Below are 20,170 nucleotides of genomic sequence, written 5' to 3' on the forward strand. Positions count from 1 at the left end.
GCCTGGGTTCTAGTTCTTACTGGCATCTGGCTATTGCGTTATCTCTTAGTTTCATGAAAAGTCAAGCAATAAGAAATGGCACAGCTAGGTTTACATGAGTAATAGGGATAATGAGAAAGCCAAGGATCTTCCTACTTCTGAATCACTGGCGAGCAATGATCAACTTGTGCCTTTTCAAAGGATTAGCTTTTTGTCTGCTGTTTAATACAGTGCCATTTCAAGTTTTTTCTCTTATCAGTAAAATATAAATCCAAAGTGTGCTTGGTAACTGTCTCTGACAAATTGATACTGCTATACAGATAATCTTACCAGTCCATGGGAGGAAATTTTTGTATTATTTTATCTTCGTTTTTTTTTGTTTGTTTGTTTGTTTTTAACCATTTCATATTATTTATTTTTCAGTGTCTGGAAATTATATGCTTGTCTACTTCTGAAAAAACCCTGCTTTGAGTAAATTAAAGTTTACAGATTATGCCACATTTAAATAGCTTTCATTCTGGGATGTTGATCTGTTGATCATGTGAAGTGATCTGTTTATTTATTGTGGATAATGCCATTCTTTTGTACTGTTGAACAAGTTTAATGGCCCCATACCTAAAGCAAAATGCAGGATCTGAACACCCTGAGAATGCTCTAAACGTGACTTCAAACTGAGAAATGAATGTTTGTAAATGACCTCTCACTCTCCGAAGAGCTGACACAAAATTCCAAATGTTGTGAACGTTAGGGCATTCAAAATTCAAACCTGGATCCAAATTTTGTGGCTTGAGGCTGCTTCTAAAATTGAGTGATTATTGCTACTATTTTTGAAAGATGAGAGCTGATACCATATGCTAAAACCATACACAGTGTAGGCAGATGTTATGCAAGATTTGTCAAGCAGTTTGGTTAATCCCCCTTACTAAATCAAACAAACAAAACTCCATTTGAATTTTTAAAAAGAACGTGTCCACTCTGCTTACTTCACTGCAAATATCTGTAGTAAACTAATATTTGAAAATGTAAATAGTGAATTTTGAACTCATATTTGCAATGGTAACCAGATTCTAAAAGTTGCACTCACCAGCTAAGGGAGTAGCAATAATACCTTGTGACCAATCAAAACTAACCAAGACATCATGAATTTTGAGTACTCACAATGACCTGCTTACAAATGGTACAGACCACAAATTAGTCTCAAATTCCTCACAGGACTGAGCCTCAGTTGTCTGGGAGATGCAAAGACCAGAAGGTGCATGAACAACGTTTGTTCTGTTTTAGCTCATATTCTCTAGATATAAACACATACCAGAACCCTAGATCTGGACACTCGCATGTCCAGAAATTTTAGGTCTAGATGCAAACTTTGCTATCACAAATGTTTATCCGGCAATTGTTTTACTTCAGGAGGCATTTTAGTAGCAAATATTCTACATATAAAACTTAACTTCCTAATGATAATGCATCTAGTCAGATGAACATGCCTGAGGAGTATACAAAGGATAAAGCTATAGAACATCTGCTTACCTAAATAGAAGGGCAGGAAACGTACAACAATGATCATCTTTTTAGAAACAGAAGAGTAAGGTTAAAATGGCAGGAAAGTCACAGCAAGAAATGGCTGTAAAAAGATTACATGTTAATATCAGCAGGTATTAGATCCACATAGGAGAGAAAAAAACATATAGGAGAGGAGGAGAAAATAAGGATGAGTGGAATAGTTCAGATGAAATTGGAGATGAATCTGAGCCACAAAGCTCAGCTTTGGACCTGGACTTCCGTCACTCTTCAAGGATGTTCTGATCCAGGGTTTTGATTTTGGCCCATCTCTCGGTAAGAACTGACCTGAAAGTTATCCCCAAATTCAAACTGGAACAAACCCAGACCCATCTGTGCATTTGGATAATGCTCTGAAACCCCCACTCCCCACCCCCAAAAGAACAACAAAACAAAAACCTGGCCCTGCTCTGCATTTCCTGAATTCAGCATTCTGAAATCCCACAAGAGAGGGTGCCTGGGCAAAATAAAGCTGTGTTTTGTCAAAGAGCCGATATGACAAGATTTCTATCCCAGTTTTCAGACCACAGAGATTTGAATAAAAACAACGAGTCGTCCTTGTGGCACCTTAGAGACTAACACATTTATTTGGGCATAAGCTTCTGTGGGTTAAAACCCACTTCATCAGATGCTTTTGAATAGTTTACATTTCAGATCAGCACCTGAACTTTAGGATATTGTTTAAACTCAACCACTGAACCTTTTAAGCTTTGCTCTTTACTAGCCACTGTCCAGAGAAGCCATTTTCACAAGTACACTCTGACCAGGAATACTCCCTAAGGAGATGGCATAATGCTACTACGACCCAGGGGCACACCAGGGAAATACACATGGCTTAGTGGCACATCAGCTGATGAGAAAGATTTAGACAGTCTTAAAGGCTCAAGTGAAGGGAATGTTTGAAAATACGCAACTCAAGAAGGAATGCCAGCAAGGTAATTGGAGCTCAGAAAATTTAATTACTCTACATATATCACGGGTCAGGAATCAGTGCTTAATTTGTGCCAGGGCTGAGCCCTGGCACCTCTAGGCTTGGCAGTTCATAGCCCTGGCACCTCTGGGCTTGCTGCATTAGTTATGCATGTAAAAAAATTGCTTGAGCCCTGGCACCTTTCATTACAAATTAAGCAGGAGTATTAATGATTCAAAGAAGGGCAACAAATTATTTTAAATGTATCTTGAAGGAAAGAATCAAATGGCAAATTATCTGTTCTTTGGACAATGGTTATTGGATGAAGATGCTAGAGCTTTCAGGCCAATAGACAAGTGTACTGAGGGATTCTAATGAAGGCTAGTTTATGCTGCTTAAGAGAGATACTATGTACCAAATTTTGCTCAAAGTTACATTGTGCACTTTCCACTGATATCAGTGTCACCGGATGTCAACTCTGATCACTTTATTGGCTAGTACATACTTTATGTTCTGGCATTTTAAAAAATGAAAGCATGAAACTTGAAACTGTCAGAAGCAGATATTTATATTTTTGCAGGTGTGACAATTGCTTTTCAGGAGAAGACTCTGAACCCATTTTCAAAAAATCACAGTAGTCGCTTTAAATAAAAAGAGAGGGTGCACAATTCACACATCAGGCAGGCACCAATGATCAGGTATGTGGGGCAAGAGAGGGAGGATCCAAGGGAAATCTCTCTAGAAAATATTTTGCTCTTGTTGATACTAATTATTGCAACAAGGTTGAAAGAGCTAACGTAGCAAACAGAAAGAACCCTGCACAGGTTTCAAGTGTCATGTTTTTAAAATCAAGACCTTAATACATATTTGAATAATAGATTGGAACAGTAATTGTCACTGTGGCTTTTGTTAGTTTTGTTTGTTTTTAAAGGGCATAAATTGAGGGCAGGTAGTTATATCTAACTTTGAACAGCCTGTCTTTTGTTTTTATATCAGAAGCTCAACATTAATTAAACACAGGGCCAAGTTCTTCACATGTGTGGGCCATTCCCATGGAATTCAGGATTTGGCATCTACTATTTAATTACATCTTAGTCTGTTGCTGAATGCTGGACCTTAAGAAAAGGCTCCAAAGTAAGCCAAAAAAGAATCAGGTCCCAAGAAGGGCCCTATCCTGGTCCCCTGGAACTCGGTGGCAAAACTCTCATTAAGTCTAATAAGACCAGGGTTTTGTGCGCTCTCTCTCTCTCTCTCTCGATATAGCTATATAGGGACTGAGAGAGGGTTTTTAAAAAATAAAAATAAAACAGATTTGATATGAACATGTAAACCTGTTAAAAGTTCCTAAATAGTTATAAAAAGAAGAAAGTTCTTAGTAATTGTAAACCTCTGCTCTCTTATAAACAGTTCAAGAGCAACTCCCCTCCTCCTTTATTATTTTTATGATAATAGTTAAAACCCCAGTGTTGCAACCAGTGGTGCAGCTGCTGCTGAGTGTGTGTGGATGCCCACTGAAGTCTTTGGGAGAATCAGTGGAAGGATCAGAGTCTCAGATGTTAAAATGCTGAAAAAGAGAAACACTGGTGTTTACTAAACATGAATGAAAGGATGCATACAATGATATCCGGGTTATGTTAGTCCACACATACGAGACTAGAAAAATCACTCCATTTTGTTGTCTTTTAGCTGTATCAGAATGCTGTATATTTTCTTAATGACTGAGCAATTAAATTGTATTTAAAAATGAGTAGGACAGTAAATGCTAAATGAAGCATTTCATGGCAGTAACAATCAGTATATAGAGATAACTGCCAAAATAGGTCACCAAAGCACCTACCACTCAGTTATTCCAGAGAGAACACTGTGAACTAAAGATTTTAGTACAAGGAGAAAAGTGAGGGGGAAGGGAGAGGTTATTACAGAGGGCAGAGTTAAAGAGAAATGTTTTTAAAAAGCAGAGATAATCAATTCTAGCATAAAACTCTGAGGTACTAAGATCTTTCTTGACACGCAAATAAAACAAAATTGGCACTAGTAAGGCCTCAAAAGAAAATCTGAATGCAAGCAATTTGATAGAAAGGCATAATATAGTATAAAATAGTTTTTTGAATATAGCATCCTTAATAGAGAACCTCACAAAAGATTTAGGATGAAATTCACCCATGTGTGGGAAGTCAACACAGTCTATGCACCACCTACATCCATCCCACTTCAGCTATCAATGTAGGGTTTAAGTGAGGCTTAGCCTATTGGTTGGTGCTTGGCTGAGAGGTGAGTTTCACCTTTAAAGAAGTCTCTCAGTTTGTTTGCTTATTGACCATTTCCTCATACTGAGTGAAAACATGATCTTCTTCAAGTAAAAATTAAAACTCCCCTTAACTTCAGTGGACCTGGGATTTGGCCCTAACATTGCATTGTTTTGTTCTGTTCTTTTAAATCTGCAGGGCAGTGTAGCCAAATCTTTCCCCCTCAGCTTGGCACGCTACAGATAATTCATGGCGATGGCACCGCCGTCGGAACGGTGATAACATTCCAGTGCTCCGCTGAGCACCTGCTTGTGGGACAGGGACTCGTAACCTGCTTATGGAAGGGAGACAGTACACAGTGGACTGCTGGAGTTCCCTCATGCAAACGTAAGGATTCTTCTTCCAGAATTACTCAACACCTCTTCTGGGTTACGCTCAAGTTGTTTGCCCTGGGTAACCTATGAAGCTTTGGCATGAAACGGGGATTAATTCCAGAGTTCTGTGGAAAGAAGAGGGCATGTTGAATTTCATTCATTGCTATTGCCACTGGCTATAATAGCACTCCGGACACATTCAGACATCATGAATAACTATACTGGAAAGACTTTTAGCCAGATTTGTGCCTGGTCGAATATCAGTGACCTCAGTAAAGTTACACCAGGGATAAATTTGGCTCTATAGCTGCAAAATGTTTGTCAGGAAAATGTATAGATATGATCAATGAGAATGTACCTGTATATTACATTATTTAATGCCATTGTTTTCAGGAGGAATCATGCTGCAAAGAACATGGAGATATTTGTAAAATAAAATTACTCTGTTGCCTGTGGGTAGTAGAATGGAGCAGCTATCATATTGAAAAATAGGGCTTGAAAGGCAACAATATTAGCTGCCTTTCACTCTGTGCTGTTCCTTATTTATTACACGCGCGACAATAATTTAACTAGAAATGGGCCCAAAGCAAAACTCTGGATCTCAATGCCTGTGAACTTTAGTGTGTTTGAAATTCAAAATAGACCTCAAGTTTGAAGCATGGGACTTTGTCTCACGTTAACCTAATAGATGAATAACGTTGCCATGCACCTGGAATTCCTGCTTCAATTGAGCCATACTTACATCTGATTTAGGAGTTTTCCATTATAGTAAGTAAATTAGAACATTCAGTTTTAAAGATTGTGAAAGTATAAAGCTATCTATGGAATTCAACAGAAACAATTCTTAACCTTGCAGTCAGGGTAGTGTAAGAAGTAGGAGTAGCTTTAAGAAGACGATACCAGTGCTCAAACTGGACTGGCATAGTTTGCTATACACTACTCCTGCTTCTTCATTCCTTTGGATAATTTCTTTCTCACCCCTACAACATCCCCAATGTCCAGCCCTGCACGTTTACTGCTGCTTCCATGATCTGTCCCATTCTCAGTCCTAAGATATCACTGTACAGAGCTATCGTTCCCCTAAGCAGGGGCTAATTTAAATCTTTTCTTTCCTTTCCAGTGTTTGTTTTTGCAGCTCTAGTCCTTGTTAAAATTTGATTTCAGTAAACCTCCGGCACATCATTTGCATTTGAGATACTGACAAAGTTGTACTTTTTTTGTTATTGCAATGCTGGCAGCATCGTGTTTGATTAATTGCGCTGGCAAAGTTACTTGTGAACAATTAATTAGTAACTTATAAATAAGAGACTTTTTAATAGTCCACCTTTGAGACATCCTTAGCTTGAAATGAAGCCAAATGTCTCTGAATGTCTTAGGGCATACTAACATGAAAGTTTTCATTGCATTATTATTAGCAAGAGTGTGAAGCAGGTAGACTTCAGCACAGTTTAATGGAAATGAGCGAGCTAAATTTAATAAGGTGTTCATTTTGGAAACCTGTTTCTGTATTTGCTTTGCTGCAGCCATATCGAAATATGAGGCTTTTGGATTTAAAGTAGCAGTGATTGCCTCCATTGTGAGCTGTGCCATCATCCTGCTGATGTCTATGGCTTTTTTGACCTGTTGTCTCATCAAGTGCGTTAAGAAAAACGAAAGGAGGAGAACTGAAAGGTACGTCTCATTCCACGGCAAAAGCCTTGTGAAACTGACAAAGATACCCATCAGAGACGGAAGAGCCATGTATCTTACTCACATGGCCCCCATATCCATAGTATTTGAGAGCCGCCTTATCTTTTTAAACATATTCATCCTAACAACACCCCTGTAAAGTAGTAGTATCCTTATTTTATAGGCGGGAAACTGAAGCACAGAGCCTTGCCCAGGGTCACACAGGAAGTTGTGACGGAGGAACGAGTTGAACCCAAGTCCTAGCCACTGGGCCATACTTCCTCTCCTTGCATTCTGATGGGATGGACTGTATTATTCCCTCTCCTTTTATCTATCTATCTGTGTCCCTTTGCTCTAACTTTACTTCTTAGTACAGTCTGCTGGGATAATTAACCTCACAGAGGGTCACCCACCAAAATGCCCGCCATCTGGAAAGTTGACCTAAATTGGTGACCCAGGTGTGACCCACGAGGGCTGGTGAGAGAGAGGACTTTGCTTTCTGGCTCAAGCTGGGCAAATAATTGACTTTTCCAGCTTGGCCAGCAAACCGAAAAAATACTTGGCTTGGTTCTGAAACTCTTTGGAATTTGTGTACAAATCAGAAACGTCTGTTTCAGGCTGGCAAACTGTGTGTGTGTCTGTGTCTTTATAGCCTTCATCCAAGTGGTTGGGGCTCACGCCTGGGATACGGGAGACCCAGTTTTGGATCCTCACTCTGGAGCAAGGACTTGAACTCCTATCTCCCTTTCCCCAGCTGAACATCTTAGGCGATTCTAGTCTCAGTCTTCCCTATTGAAGCTGTTCCTCTTTGGCCTGAAGAATATTCAAGTATTTACACAGATAGAGAGAGTGACTCTGTAGGCTGGTGATTAAGGGACTCACCACACAAATTCCTCCTCTGAATCAGGCAGAGATTTGAATCCACTTCTCCTACTTCCCAGGGTGTGAAAAGCGCCTGAATGATCAAATAGAGCCTTATGCGCTATCTGATTTCCTGTTGTTCTTGGGAGCATACAGCTCTAGCTCATTACAGATCTCACCTTCTGCCACTATGCCCAGGATAGTGAGCATGTTGGCATCTGTGCCACTGCTGACATCATGGTGCTATCCCCTTTTCCTCTCTCTCGTACATTCCACTCCCACACCTGCATTCATCTTCAGTGGTACTCAGGCCTGAGGCTTCCCGACTCCTTCACACCTGCCCAGAGCCCAGCTTCCTGTCCACCAAGTCCCATTGTGGTGCCTGCTCTGCACTGTCTCCACCGCCATTCCTGCTGCTCACCTTGCTGGATTCAAACCCAGAAAGAGCAATATGGGGCAGATGAGGCCAGCGAAGGGCAAGGTGATGGGGCCAGCTCTGGCTCCAGGCTCCTCCATGTACAGTTGCATCTAGAGCTGTGCTGGAACCGGAATTTCCATTCCGCGGGAAGTTCGACAGTGTTGAAATTTGGTTTTGTTTGAAATCAGAACAAAAGCAAAGAATTTTTTGAAATTTCCCACTAAACATAATTTTTGGGGGGGAATCATTGGGGTCAGTCAAGGTATTGTTTTTATTTTGACTTTTTAACTTTTTTTATTATATCATCAGTTTATACTATAATAAAATAAAATCAAGTTCTCAGCCAAAAGTCCTTTTGAAATGAAACATCAAAACTTTTTGTTTTGAGAAGTTTGCCATTATCAAAATGCTTGTTTTCAATTTTTTTCCAAACACGTTTTTGTCAGAATCAACATGTTCCCATGGAATGTTTCATTTGCAACAAATAGGCATTTTCTGATGGAAAAATGTTTCACTGGAAAATTTTCGACCAAGTCTAGCTACTGTACATCATCACAATATAACATGATTGCCTTTTTTGGATCCTCTGTTTGTTGCCACCACCTCTCCATCCATTGCCTACCTACTCCCCCTGCAGCCACCCCTTTCCCCCAGCAATACGTTTAGCTACTCTCCTGCCTTTGACTGTTTTTAATCCGTATCACCAAAAATGTGTGTAAACTGAATTCAGGCTGGTCCAATGACATTCTGTTGTCTGTCATAAGGGGGCTCTCAGTTCAGGCCCTGAGCTCATCCTCTGCTCCAGTGGCTGGAAGGAGCTGGGAACATTGGGTAAATTGCGTGGCTTAGCCCCACAGGGGGGAGAGCAGGTGGTGGCACATGATAGAAACCTCCCTCTCTCTGAGCTTGAAGTGGCAATGACACGTCCTGGAGAGAGTGGCTGCTAGGATGCTCGGAGGGAATACAAGTTAGCACAGTGAGGTTGGGGGCTGGTTGGGGGAGAGGAAATAAAGGCCAAAGATCCCAGAAAATCCTAGCATCCTTAGTGATAACTTAGCTCCTCACACTCCTATTCCCACTGAAGTCAATGGGCAGCACTCCCGTTTTCTTCAGTTGGAGCAGGATTGAATCCTGAAAAAACAAGGGCTGAGCAAAACAAAATCAGAGTTGCCAACTCTCACAATTCAATCACAAGTCTTGTGATATGTGGCGTTTTCCTTAAAGCCACAGCTTCTGGAGTCATGTGATGTTGTAAGAATCGTAGGTTTCCTTTAAAACCAAGAAAAGTCCATTTCTAACCCTCGTGGTTGTGGAGAAGAGCTTGAAAATGTGACCTGAGTGGTATCCTAAGGGGTCAGACACCAGAGGGTAAATAAAACGAGCCCCAAATGTGTTTGTTTTAATCTCATGATATCAGCTTAAAAATCATTATTTTTGAGGTCTAATTTATTGTTTGAATACATGAAGTTGACGGTACTGCAGATTTTTTTCAGAGTAAAACAGTTTTCATTTTTCCGTAAGGTACCAGCAATTTTTTAACAGTTACACTTTTAAAAGGCCAGATCCTGCTGTTCTTAGACAGGCTGAACTCCCTTTGATGTCAATGAGCATTTGTCTGTGAAGGGACACAGGATCCTACCCTACATGGCTTTTACTAGAAGTTGAACTTTAGGGAAGTATCTCATGGACCAAGGAGGGAAAGCATGGGTTGCTGTCACACCCAAACTGAACAGGCCCAGGAAGCACTACATTCCTCATGGGAACGTCCTCTGGAATTTAATAGGGATTAAATCAATAGGACTCTGAAAACTATTCTAAAAATCTATAGATTTGAATAAAAATAACAACCTTTCTACAGGTTTCTTTGAACTAATCCTAAGTGTTCCATAAGGGATTGCCCAGAATCAGATGTGTTTTTACAGTAAGTACAATTACAGTGGGTTACATTTTCAAGAATAAGATTTATCCTATCTTGAGCTGCAGTTGAAGAAAGCATCCTTCTTCAGGAAGGCACATACTTAAGTCTGGTTATAGGTGCATGCTTAAAGTTAAGCCTGTGCGTTAGAGCTTTCCTCAGGAGAGATGATTTTAACCTCATGTGTTCCTGAATCATAGGCGCTAAACTACTGTACCAATGTCTGCCCTGGCTGTAGATTTTAACCGAGCTGTGTTTACAGGGATATGCAGCTGTGGTACCAGCTCAGAAGTGAAGAACTGGAAAACATGCAAGCTGCTTATTTTGGTTTTAAAGGCAGAAATAACAACAATAATAAACACTTCAGGAATAAACCAGCATTTGACGATGGGACTAACCTGGCATATGACAATGAAGGCTTCTGCAGGTGAGATGATTAAAATGCAATACGCTGTGTTTCTGAATGTGTTTGCCTGAGTAGATGTGAGAAGAAGGAGGATTAGTGAAAAGTTGCCTCAGAAGAAAAAAAACGTTGTAAGTGTATTGTCTGGTTACGGGTAACACCAATCTGCAGCCAAACACGACAAGCTGGTCTGAGTTCATGATGTTTGCAGTTTGTTTCCCAAGCTGTGTGTTCTCCATCCTACAAGACGCTGGACACGCCTCTGAGGTGCTGTGCATGCTGGGAGGGTGCTGCATGCCCTCTGCTTGCATTATAATCAGTGGGAGCTGAGGGCGCTTGTCACGTTGCAGGGTCAAGACCTAAAGGTTTCATGTTATTGGTTGTTTTCTGTGGGAATTAATAGTGTCACAAAGACAAGATTTTGAGACAGCTTGAAAACCAGCATGACCTTGAGCCCTTATAGCCATTCTCTGTCCTGTCCTCAACGCCGTTGGGTTAGGCCTGGTCTACACGCAACATTGCACCAAGTTAATTAAAGGTGTGTATTTAAGCCCATTTAGTGAAACTGGTGCCGAGACCTGTGTGGATGCACTTATTGGTTTAAACCTGGCTTGAGCCTGTGTCAGTACCTTTCCAGGCACGAGCTCAGTTGATATAACCAGTTGGAAACTGGTATAAGCCTGTCCATACAGGGCTTGGCACTAGTTCAATGACATAAGTTAAAAACATACCTTTAGTTAAACCAGGGCAAACTGTGTGCCTTATGGTTTCCTGGGCTTCAGGCCAGAGGAGACGCAGTCAACCACTGTACGTGGCATGCTCCCCTCCCAGACTGTCGGTATTCCCGGCCAATGTGTGTGGAAGATAGTGCGTCTCTGGACAGCATTAAATGGTTTCTGGCAGGGCAGCGGAGGAGTCAAAGCTACATGTTGTTTAGTGGGTGTTAATCTGGGGGCCAGACTGTATTAGCACTACAAGCCAAAAGAACCATTTGGGGAGTGAGGTACCACTCAGTGTGCATCAGCAACATCACAACCTGTCCCTAAATAATGGTGCAAGGAATATGTTTTTATTGTACATGTGCTTAGCACAGTGGGGCCCTGATCCTCTGGGTGCTACTGCAGTACAAACACTATCAATAATTGTGTGTGAAATCCTGGCCATATTGAAGTCAATGGAAGTCATTGACAGTCTGTATGGTCCCTTAGACATATTGGGTGAAATCCTTGCCTCACTGAAGTCAATGGAAGTTATGCCATTGACTTCAGTGAGGCAAGGATTTCACCCAGTATGTCTAAGGGACGATACAGACTGTCACAAGGTGGACCACACAGGCTAAGGAGGCTGAGAGGTGGTGTAATTTACAACTTAAACTTAAACTCACCTCTGAATTTGTGCAGATGTGTTACACCGATTTTACTGGTATAAACTAAAGAGCAGAGACACGTGAAGGAAAATGATAATTACCATGTGTCAGAGTCTAATCTCAGTTTCACTAGTGCCAGCCACATAATTCTGTCTCATTTCACTGAACTATCCTTTTGCTATCGCTTAGCACTAATATGCAATATACAGTATATTACAGTTCCTGTTTACTGTTAATTCACTGCTCACTTTACAGACTTTGCTTACAGCAATATCTATGATTTGTAATGGTTACCTGTAGAAAGCAATTTTATACAGCTTATAAAACACCTTCCATTCCACAGCTAGAAATTTATATTTAAGTGGCGCATTTAAACAAAAGTCTGATGGCTGTTTAATCAATTTTTACATCTGGTGGGGTTCAGAAAGACTTCTAAAGCTAATTATAATGGTGACTATACTCTTAAACCAGCTCTTCAAAAGGATTAAGAACTAATTTGTCATTTTGAATAGCTACGTATGCTGGAGTGTTAACACAGGGTAAAAACACAATCTGCTTTTAGAATGGTTTAAAATAAAATGTAAAATCCAGCAGTTCCTAAATATAAAGGTTATTGCTCCATTGGAGCTACCAGCACCTTAGAAATTCTTATCTAAGCCACTCTATGGAGAAAAATCTTTTATTCTATTTACAAAACACTGCACCTCCTTCCTTAACTGAATGTAACAGGGAATATACAAGTCAACTGGACATGCAAAGGTTCAGAAAAACAGCTTTTATAAGGTCTGAAAATGAGTTTGTTAGTTCATTAAGAAAGTGGAGAGTTTATAAACTTTGCAGAAGAAAACAAAGGGCTGGGAAGGCTTATGAACTCTGCAACTTTTCCACATAGTAAACTTAATGTGCTGAAAGCAAATACTGGCAGATGTATCCTACCTTTGGATGACAGAGTGCTGGTTAATCAGGATTCAGATAATCAAGTTTCCACTGTATTTCACTGATGCAGAGACAACGTGCATCCAGCACATGTGGACTAGTTATTCAGATATTACAAAAAATCAACTAGATTTCAGTTGTATCGAAATCTCCAGGTTTGAGCTAAAAGCCTGGTTGTTTCAAATGACCACTCAGGTTCAGAAAGGCTGTTTCTTCTAAATGGAACAGGAAAGCATTTGTCTGAGTTCGGGCAGTTATGAACATTGCCTAAGACTCTATCCTGGAGTTACTGCAGGGATGAGCATGACCTTTTAACAATGCAAACCAAACCAACTTTTATATAAGTACTTACAATGGTACATTTATATTCTCCGTTCCATAAAATGTTATTAAAGCTATAGATTTCTACAGTTTAATGCTAGTAAATGAATCTGTGTGCATTGGATGAGATGTGGAAATTGTCTAATGCATTATGTGGCAAATGAACCTTGAATATGACAAATGATATGCCAGCTTTATGTGTCTCTTTGAAGGTTTATTTGTTGTATAATGAATTAGACAGAGTCACATCTTATTCTTCATCCTAACCACAGCTTACTGTTAACAGCCAGGCAGTATCAAAGGATGGCTAGGTAAGTGCAAACGGAAGCTGTCTGATGTATTATAGGATGGGTGAACATTAAAGACCCCAAATGAGATAATAGCTTTCCCCATTGTTTCCTTTCTGTATATAATGCAAATATACACTTGGGCAACTTTCATTTTGGGCTATTTCCTGCCAGTGCATCAGTCGCCATGGGCATTCAAGCCTAAGTGCAGGAAACTGCGAAGCTCAGGGACAAAGTGAAAGCAAATCCAAACAAAGTCACGTTTACCTTTTTGAGATCATTGGAGTAATTGACTTTATTCCCTGAGAAAACGTCCTCTTATTGGCAACATCTGGCCTTTGATTGTAAATCAGAATTTCCCATTGTTTCCAGTGAGGAATTATGCTTAAAAAACATGGCTCATTGTTTGGGGTTTCCCTGCTCTTGTTCATGACCAAGCCACACAACACATAGACTCTCAATGGATCACAAGTTGCATGAATTTTTCCCACTGCTGGAGAATGTTTGTGTGTTGGTTTTTTATGTGAGATAACAAAAGGAAGTGGTTCCCTCCCAGGGAATCTGAGAGATGAGGCATATGCTTATCTGAGGGAAGAGTATTGGAGCCTTGGAGATTTATACAAGTTTTATGATAGAATTGACTTTCTTTGGAGAAAAGAATTCCTATCACAGCAGTTGCTCCTTTGCATGATATGTATCATAGGGTATATCTATATAGCAGTTAAACACCACTGGCTGGCCCAGGTCAGCTGAGGGGCTTGCGGGGCTCGGGCTGCAAAATTGCTGTGTCGATGTTTGGACTCAAGTGAGCGTCCCAGAATCTGGGCTTCAGACTGAGCCCAAACATCTACACGGCTATTTTTAGCCCTGCAACCTGAGTCAGCTGAGTTGGGCCAGCCACAGCTGTGCCTTGGGTCTTTTATTCCAGTACAGACATAGCCTTTGAGAGACAAGGGTGAGGTAATATGTTTTATTGGACCAACTTCTGTTGGTGTCTCTCTCACCAACACACATTGGCCTAATAAAACATGTTACCTCACCCACCTTGTCTCTCTAAACAGTGGGACCAATGTGGCTCCAAGAACACTGCAAACAGCTAAAGTATCTGGGAGATAGAAAGCACCTTCTTTAAGACACTTTCCACACCTCTTGAGTATACCTTTAGCCTATTTCTGACTATTAAAAGCATTCTTAGAATCATAGAATCATAGAATATCAGGGTTGGAAGGGACCTCAGAAGGTCATCTAGTCCAATCCCCTGCTCAAAGCAGGACCAATCCCCAACTAAATCATCCCAGGCAGGGCTTTGTCAAGCCTAACCTTAAAAATATCTAAGGAAGGAGATTCCACCACCTCCCTAGGTAACGCATTCCAGTGTTTCACCACCCTCCTAGTGAAAAAGTTTTTCCTAATATCCAACCTAAACCTCCCCGACTTCAAATTGAGACCATTACTCCTTGTTCTGTCATCAGCTACCACTGAGAACAGTCTATATCCATCCTCTTTGGAACCTCCTTTCAGGTAGTTGAAAGCAGCTATCAAATCCCCCCTCATTCTTCTCTTCCGCAGACTAAACAATCCCAGTTTGCTCAGCCTCTCCTCATAAGTCATGTGTTCCAGTCCCCTAATCATTTTTGTTGCCCTCCGCTGGACTCTTTCCAATTTTTCCACATCCTCCTTGTAGTGCGGGGCCCAAAACTGGACACAGTACTCCAGATGAGGCCTCACCAATGCCCAATAGAGGGGAACGATCACGTCCCTCGATCTGCTGGCAATGCCCCTACGTATACATCCCAAAATGCCATTGGCCTTCTTGGCAACAAGGGCACGCTGTTGACTCATATCCAGCTTCTCGTCCACTGTAACCCCTAGGTCCTTTTCTGCAGAACTGCTGCCGAGCCATTTGGTCCCTAGTCTGTAGCGGTGCATGGAATTCTTCTGTCCTAAGTGCAGGACTCTGCTCTTGTCCTTGTTGAATGTCATCAGATTTATTTTGGCCCAGTCCTCCAATTTGTCTAGGTCTCTCTGTATCCTATCCCTACCCTCCAGCGTATCTACCTCTCCTCCCAGTTCAGTGTCATCTGCAAACTTGCTGAGGGTGCAATCCACACCATCCTCCAGATCATTTAGGAAGATATTGAACAAAACCGGCCCGAGGACCGACCCTTGGGGCACTCCACTTGATACCGGCTGCCAACTAGACATGGAGCCATTGATCACTACCCGTTGAGCCCGACAATCTACCCAACTTTCTATCCACCTTATAGTCCATTCGTCCAGCCCATACTTCTTTACCTTGCTGGCAAGAATACTGTGGGAGACCATGTCAAAAGCTTTGCTAAAGTCAAGGAACAACACGTCCACTGCTTTCCCCTCATCCACAGAGCCAGTTATCTCGTCATAGAAGGCAATTAGATTAGTAAGGCATGACTTGCCCTTGGTGAATCCATGCTGTCTGTTCCTGATCACTTTCCTCTCCTCTAAGTGCTTCAGAATTGATTCCTTGAGGACCTGCTCCATGATTTTTCCAGGGACTGAGGTGAGGCTGACTGGCCTGTAGTTCCCAGGATCCTCCTTCTTCCCTTGTTTAAAAATGGGCACTACATTAGCCTTTTTCCAGTTGTCTGGGACTTCCCCTGATCGCCATGAGTTTTCAAAGATAATGGCCAATGGCTCTGCAATCACATCTGCCAACTCCTTTAGCACTCTCAGATGCAGCGCATCTGGCCCCATGGACTTGTGCTCGTCCAGCTTTTCTAAATAGTCCCAAACCATTTCTTTCTCCACAGAGGGCTAGTCACCTCCTCCCCATGCTGTGCTGCCCAGTGCAGTAGTCTGGGAGCTGACCTTGTTCGTGAAGACAGAGGCAAAAAAAGCATTGAGTACATTAGCTTTTTCCACATCCTCTGTCACTAGGTTGCCTCCCTCATTCAGTAAGGGGCCCACACTTTCCTTGACTTTCTTTTTGTTGCTAACATACCTGAAGAAATCCTTCTTGTTACTCTTAACATCTCTTGCTAGCTGCAACTCCAGGTGTGATTTGCGGCTCTCTCATCCCAGTCAGGCTAACAGCATGAAAAATCTGAGGCAGATGTTTGTACACGCCAACAAAGATCGGTAACAGCATGCCGAAGCCCTGTCTACACTACAGAACTGCAGTGTTGCGAACTGCCGTGAGAATTTGTCACACAGTGAGGCACACACACAAAAGTACGCACCTCTGTGTGCACATGCAGTACACACAGTGTTTTCTGTCTTTGTTGAAATTTCTTTGAAAGATTGTGTGTTCTATATTTAGATCTAGGAGCAAAAATAGTTTAAGAAAAAAAAGAAGTAAACCCCCCCCGTTGATATTTGACAGAATAGACCTTTTTTTATCGTTTTTGACATAACTTTGAGCAAGTCAGTATCAAGCTTTTGTCAGAGTGATCCCACAGTTTTTGCCTATGCTTGGAATAGGAAATCAGTGTGACAACTGTGTAGTGTGGGTTGGCAGCTGCTGACTTTAATGGTGACCACTGTACATGGAAGGAGCCACTTTCTGACCTTGGATACACGTGAGCAAGTCACACGGAAGCGATGGGAGAGATGCACATACGTAGGTGAGATCAGCATGTGATTCAGTGTGAGGTGCATGTTAGCAATTGCCATCTGTGCCATCCAGCTGCTATTTGGAAGAAAGCAACAGTGTGGCGGTTACTAATACTTATTTTAATAAAGCCACATGCCGCTAAGCTCCAAATGTTGGCAACATGACCAGCCTCTCGTAATATTCCAATGACTGACTAGTGCCTGAATAATTTACAGCCACTTACAGGGAGGATGTGCCACATAAGAAGGGACTAAAAAGTTTGTTTTCTCAGGATTTGATGATAGGGGATGTAGGAAGGAGAGAGTGTGTTAATGGTGTATAACAGGGAGCACAGTGAAAAGGGATACTTTACCTTGGATGAAGACATGGGGGAAGGAGTGTGGCCCTGCGCCATGCACACAGCCCAAACAATGTCAGTGAACCTCAACAGCACCTATAGCGAGGAGTACAAGGTCATCCGTCCAAGGAGAGGAGAGATGCCCATACAAACAGCAAAAGGTTTGTGCACCTGTGATGCAAAGGCAGAAGCAGAGGTAGTTAGGGCTTATCTGCACAGGGAAATTGACCAGATTAGCTGTTCCAGAGTTAGTCTCCACTCGTGGTGTTATTCTTCAATCGCTATTCCCCTTTAAATTCACACTCTACCTTACTCCAGAATAACAGCCCCGGGGAGATAACACCTTTAGACCAACATTCCCCCTTCATCCACAGCCAGGATCCCTGCTGGCTGTTTTATAGATGCTAGAAAAGTATGACTCTGCAGGTGAGCCATGCAAGCTACGCACCACACATGGACAGGCAGAAGCCTGAATATTAGCAAAGGAAAGTTTAATAAAAGCTGGCCGTCTCCACTGCAGGGTGACAAAGATATCTGAGAGATTAAAGTGAGTGTCAGTGAGAGATCATATTAAAGTAATGGGAACCAAAAGGAAAAATGAAACCACTTCCCTCCACCCAAGCATAGCTGTGTGACCACCTATAAAGGAGCAGTCAATTACAGATGTTGTTCAGCTGAATACAAACTAGAGCTAGGACAAAGCAAATTATTTTGGCCTTGGATTCACAGCTTGTAGGAAGAGGGAGAAATTTCCTTGGTTCATTTGTGATTGCCAAACTGAAACAACACTCTCCTTCACCCCTTTTAAATGATTCCAGCCATTCTTCTAGGGATTTCAAGGAGAATCAACTAATAAACATGCATAACCTGGCACTACGATAGGAAACTCACTACAGTAACTAGGGTACACCGTAAACCATCCTCCCTGTGCATATGAAAATATCCAGTAAACTCAGAACACCCTGCTGTGTGTGCCTTGCCACCACCAAACCAGGAGCATGCCATCCACTAGCCCCACCACTGGAAAAACCGATACAATTAGAAGTAGGAGAGCCTGCACTAGTTGGGAATTCAGTTTGCATTAACATCCAGATTATGGTATGAAATATCCAAACTACAGGAAGCTTCCATTTCCCTCACTCTCAGCACATGTCCCCCCATTTTATCCCCTGGGATAGCCCCTTCCTCAACAAGGAAAGAGCTTTGACTGGTGGCCTGCTTTCCCCCCTCTTCAGGGATTTTTTGAAGATCACAGCAGACCAGCTGCCTTCTATCACCTTTAAGAATAATATCTGCTATCTCTCTCCTTCAGACTTGAGGAGACAAGCCCAGATTGCTTCTGCTCACCCTTATGGGTTAGACTCAGCTAATCAGCCCCCCTGAAGAAGTGTCAAGTGACATAATCCAGTCCACCCAGTTCAGCAATGCATCCCAAGGAGCTGCAATTAAATATAATGGGGTTTTTTTTTCTAACATGAACATTTTTGGAGGAAATGCTGCATTTGTATAGAAACATTGACAACAACCCAAAAACTCAAACCAGGAAATTTGAAGTGTTTGGAGTTCGAGGTGGATTCTTTTATACAGCTCCCTTGCTTGTTTTCAGATGTACTGTTGTCACCAGTTAGCTGAACTGACTGCAGGAGTGAGTCAAGTGAAATGAAAAAGCCCATGTCTGTGACTACACTTGAAAGTCCTTCTATTAGACACCCACTGCAGCTGGTACATATTACCAAGCCAAAATATCTGCAGCTGGGCAACAGATTGATGTACACCCACAGAAGTTATTTTTAGTGCTTGTCTCTGAAAGATCATGAAATTCAGTCTTGGGTCCTTTCCAACTACAGCGTGTCAGTCAGTCTGCATTATCAGTGTAGTAAGGGAAAAGCAGATAAGCAATATCCAATAAAAAGATGTCCAAGAGAAATGACTGCAGAAAAACAAGATGTGCTTGGGAATTTTGAAGCAAATGTGTAATAAGTGATGAAGCAAAATCAGTGAAATGAGTTCCCAACATTTGCCCATGCAGAAATCCCAGTTATGCTCTCTCTTCCGCTTACATAGAGTTGTAAAGGGCCAGGTTTCAGAGTGGTAGCCGTGTTAGTCTGTATCCGCAAAAAGAACGAGGAGGACTTGTGGCACCTTAGAGACAAACAAATTTATTTGAGCTTAAGCTTTCGTGGGCTAAAACCCACTTCATCAGATGCATGCAGTGGAAAATACAGTAGGAAGATATATCTATACATAGATATAGATATAATACACACAGAGAACATCAAAAAATGGGTATTGTCACACACACTATAACGAGAGTGATCAATTAAGGCGAGCTATTATCAGCAGGAGAAAAAAACCTTTTGTAATGATAATCAGGATGGCCCATTTCCAACAGTTGACAAGAAGGTGTGAGTAACAGTGAGGGTGGGGGGGCGGAATAAGCATAGGGAAATAGTTTTACTTTATGTAATGACCTATCCACTCCCAGTCTTTATTCAAGCCTAAGTTAATTGTGTCCAGTTTGCAAATTTAATTCCAATTCAGCAGTCTCTCATTGGAGTCTGTTTCTGAAGTTTTTTTGTTGAAGATTTGCCACTTTTAGGTCTGTAATCGAGTGACCAAAGAGATTGAAGTGTTCTCCGACTGGTTTTTGAATGTTATAATTTTTGACGTCTGATTTGTGTCCATTTATTCTTTTACATAGAGTCTGTCCGGTTTGGCCAATGTACATGGCAGAGGGGCATTGCTGGCACATGATGGCATATATCACACTGGTAGATGTGCAGGTGAACGAGCCTCTGATAGTGTGGCTGATGTGATGAGGTCCTATGATGGTGTCCCCTGAATAGATATGTGGACAGAGTTGGCAACAAGCTTTGTTGCAAGGATAGGTTCCTGGGTTAGTGTTTTTGTTGTGTGGTGTGTGGTTGCTGGTGAGTATTTGCTTCTGGTTGTGGGGCTGTCTATAAGCAAGGACTGGCCTGTCTCCCAAGATCTGTGAGA

The 20,170-nt window shown here is 41.7% G+C and overlaps 1 protein-coding gene across 3 annotated transcripts in view; it reads left to right on the plus strand.

Annotated features, from left to right (window-relative positions):
- Positions 1-20,170, plus strand: part of SUSD3 (sushi domain containing 3) — a 51,960-nt gene that overhangs the window by 18,662 nt on the left and 13,128 nt on the right. For all 3 annotated transcript variants that reach the window (XM_043550419.1, XM_037904928.2, XM_037904929.2), the window contains 3 exons: positions 4,891-5,079; positions 6,590-6,737; positions 10,191-10,355. In XM_043550419.1, coding sequence (XP_043406354.1) covers positions 4,891-5,079; positions 6,590-6,737; positions 10,191-10,355 — 502 coding nt within the window. The remainder of the gene's footprint in view (positions 1-4,890; positions 5,080-6,589; positions 6,738-10,190; positions 10,356-20,170) is intronic.

Source organism: Chelonia mydas, chromosome 7, assembly GCF_015237465.2.
Source record: "Chelonia mydas isolate rCheMyd1 chromosome 7, rCheMyd1.pri.v2, whole genome shotgun sequence".
Taxonomy (NCBI): Eukaryota; Metazoa; Chordata; order Testudines; family Cheloniidae; genus Chelonia; species Chelonia mydas.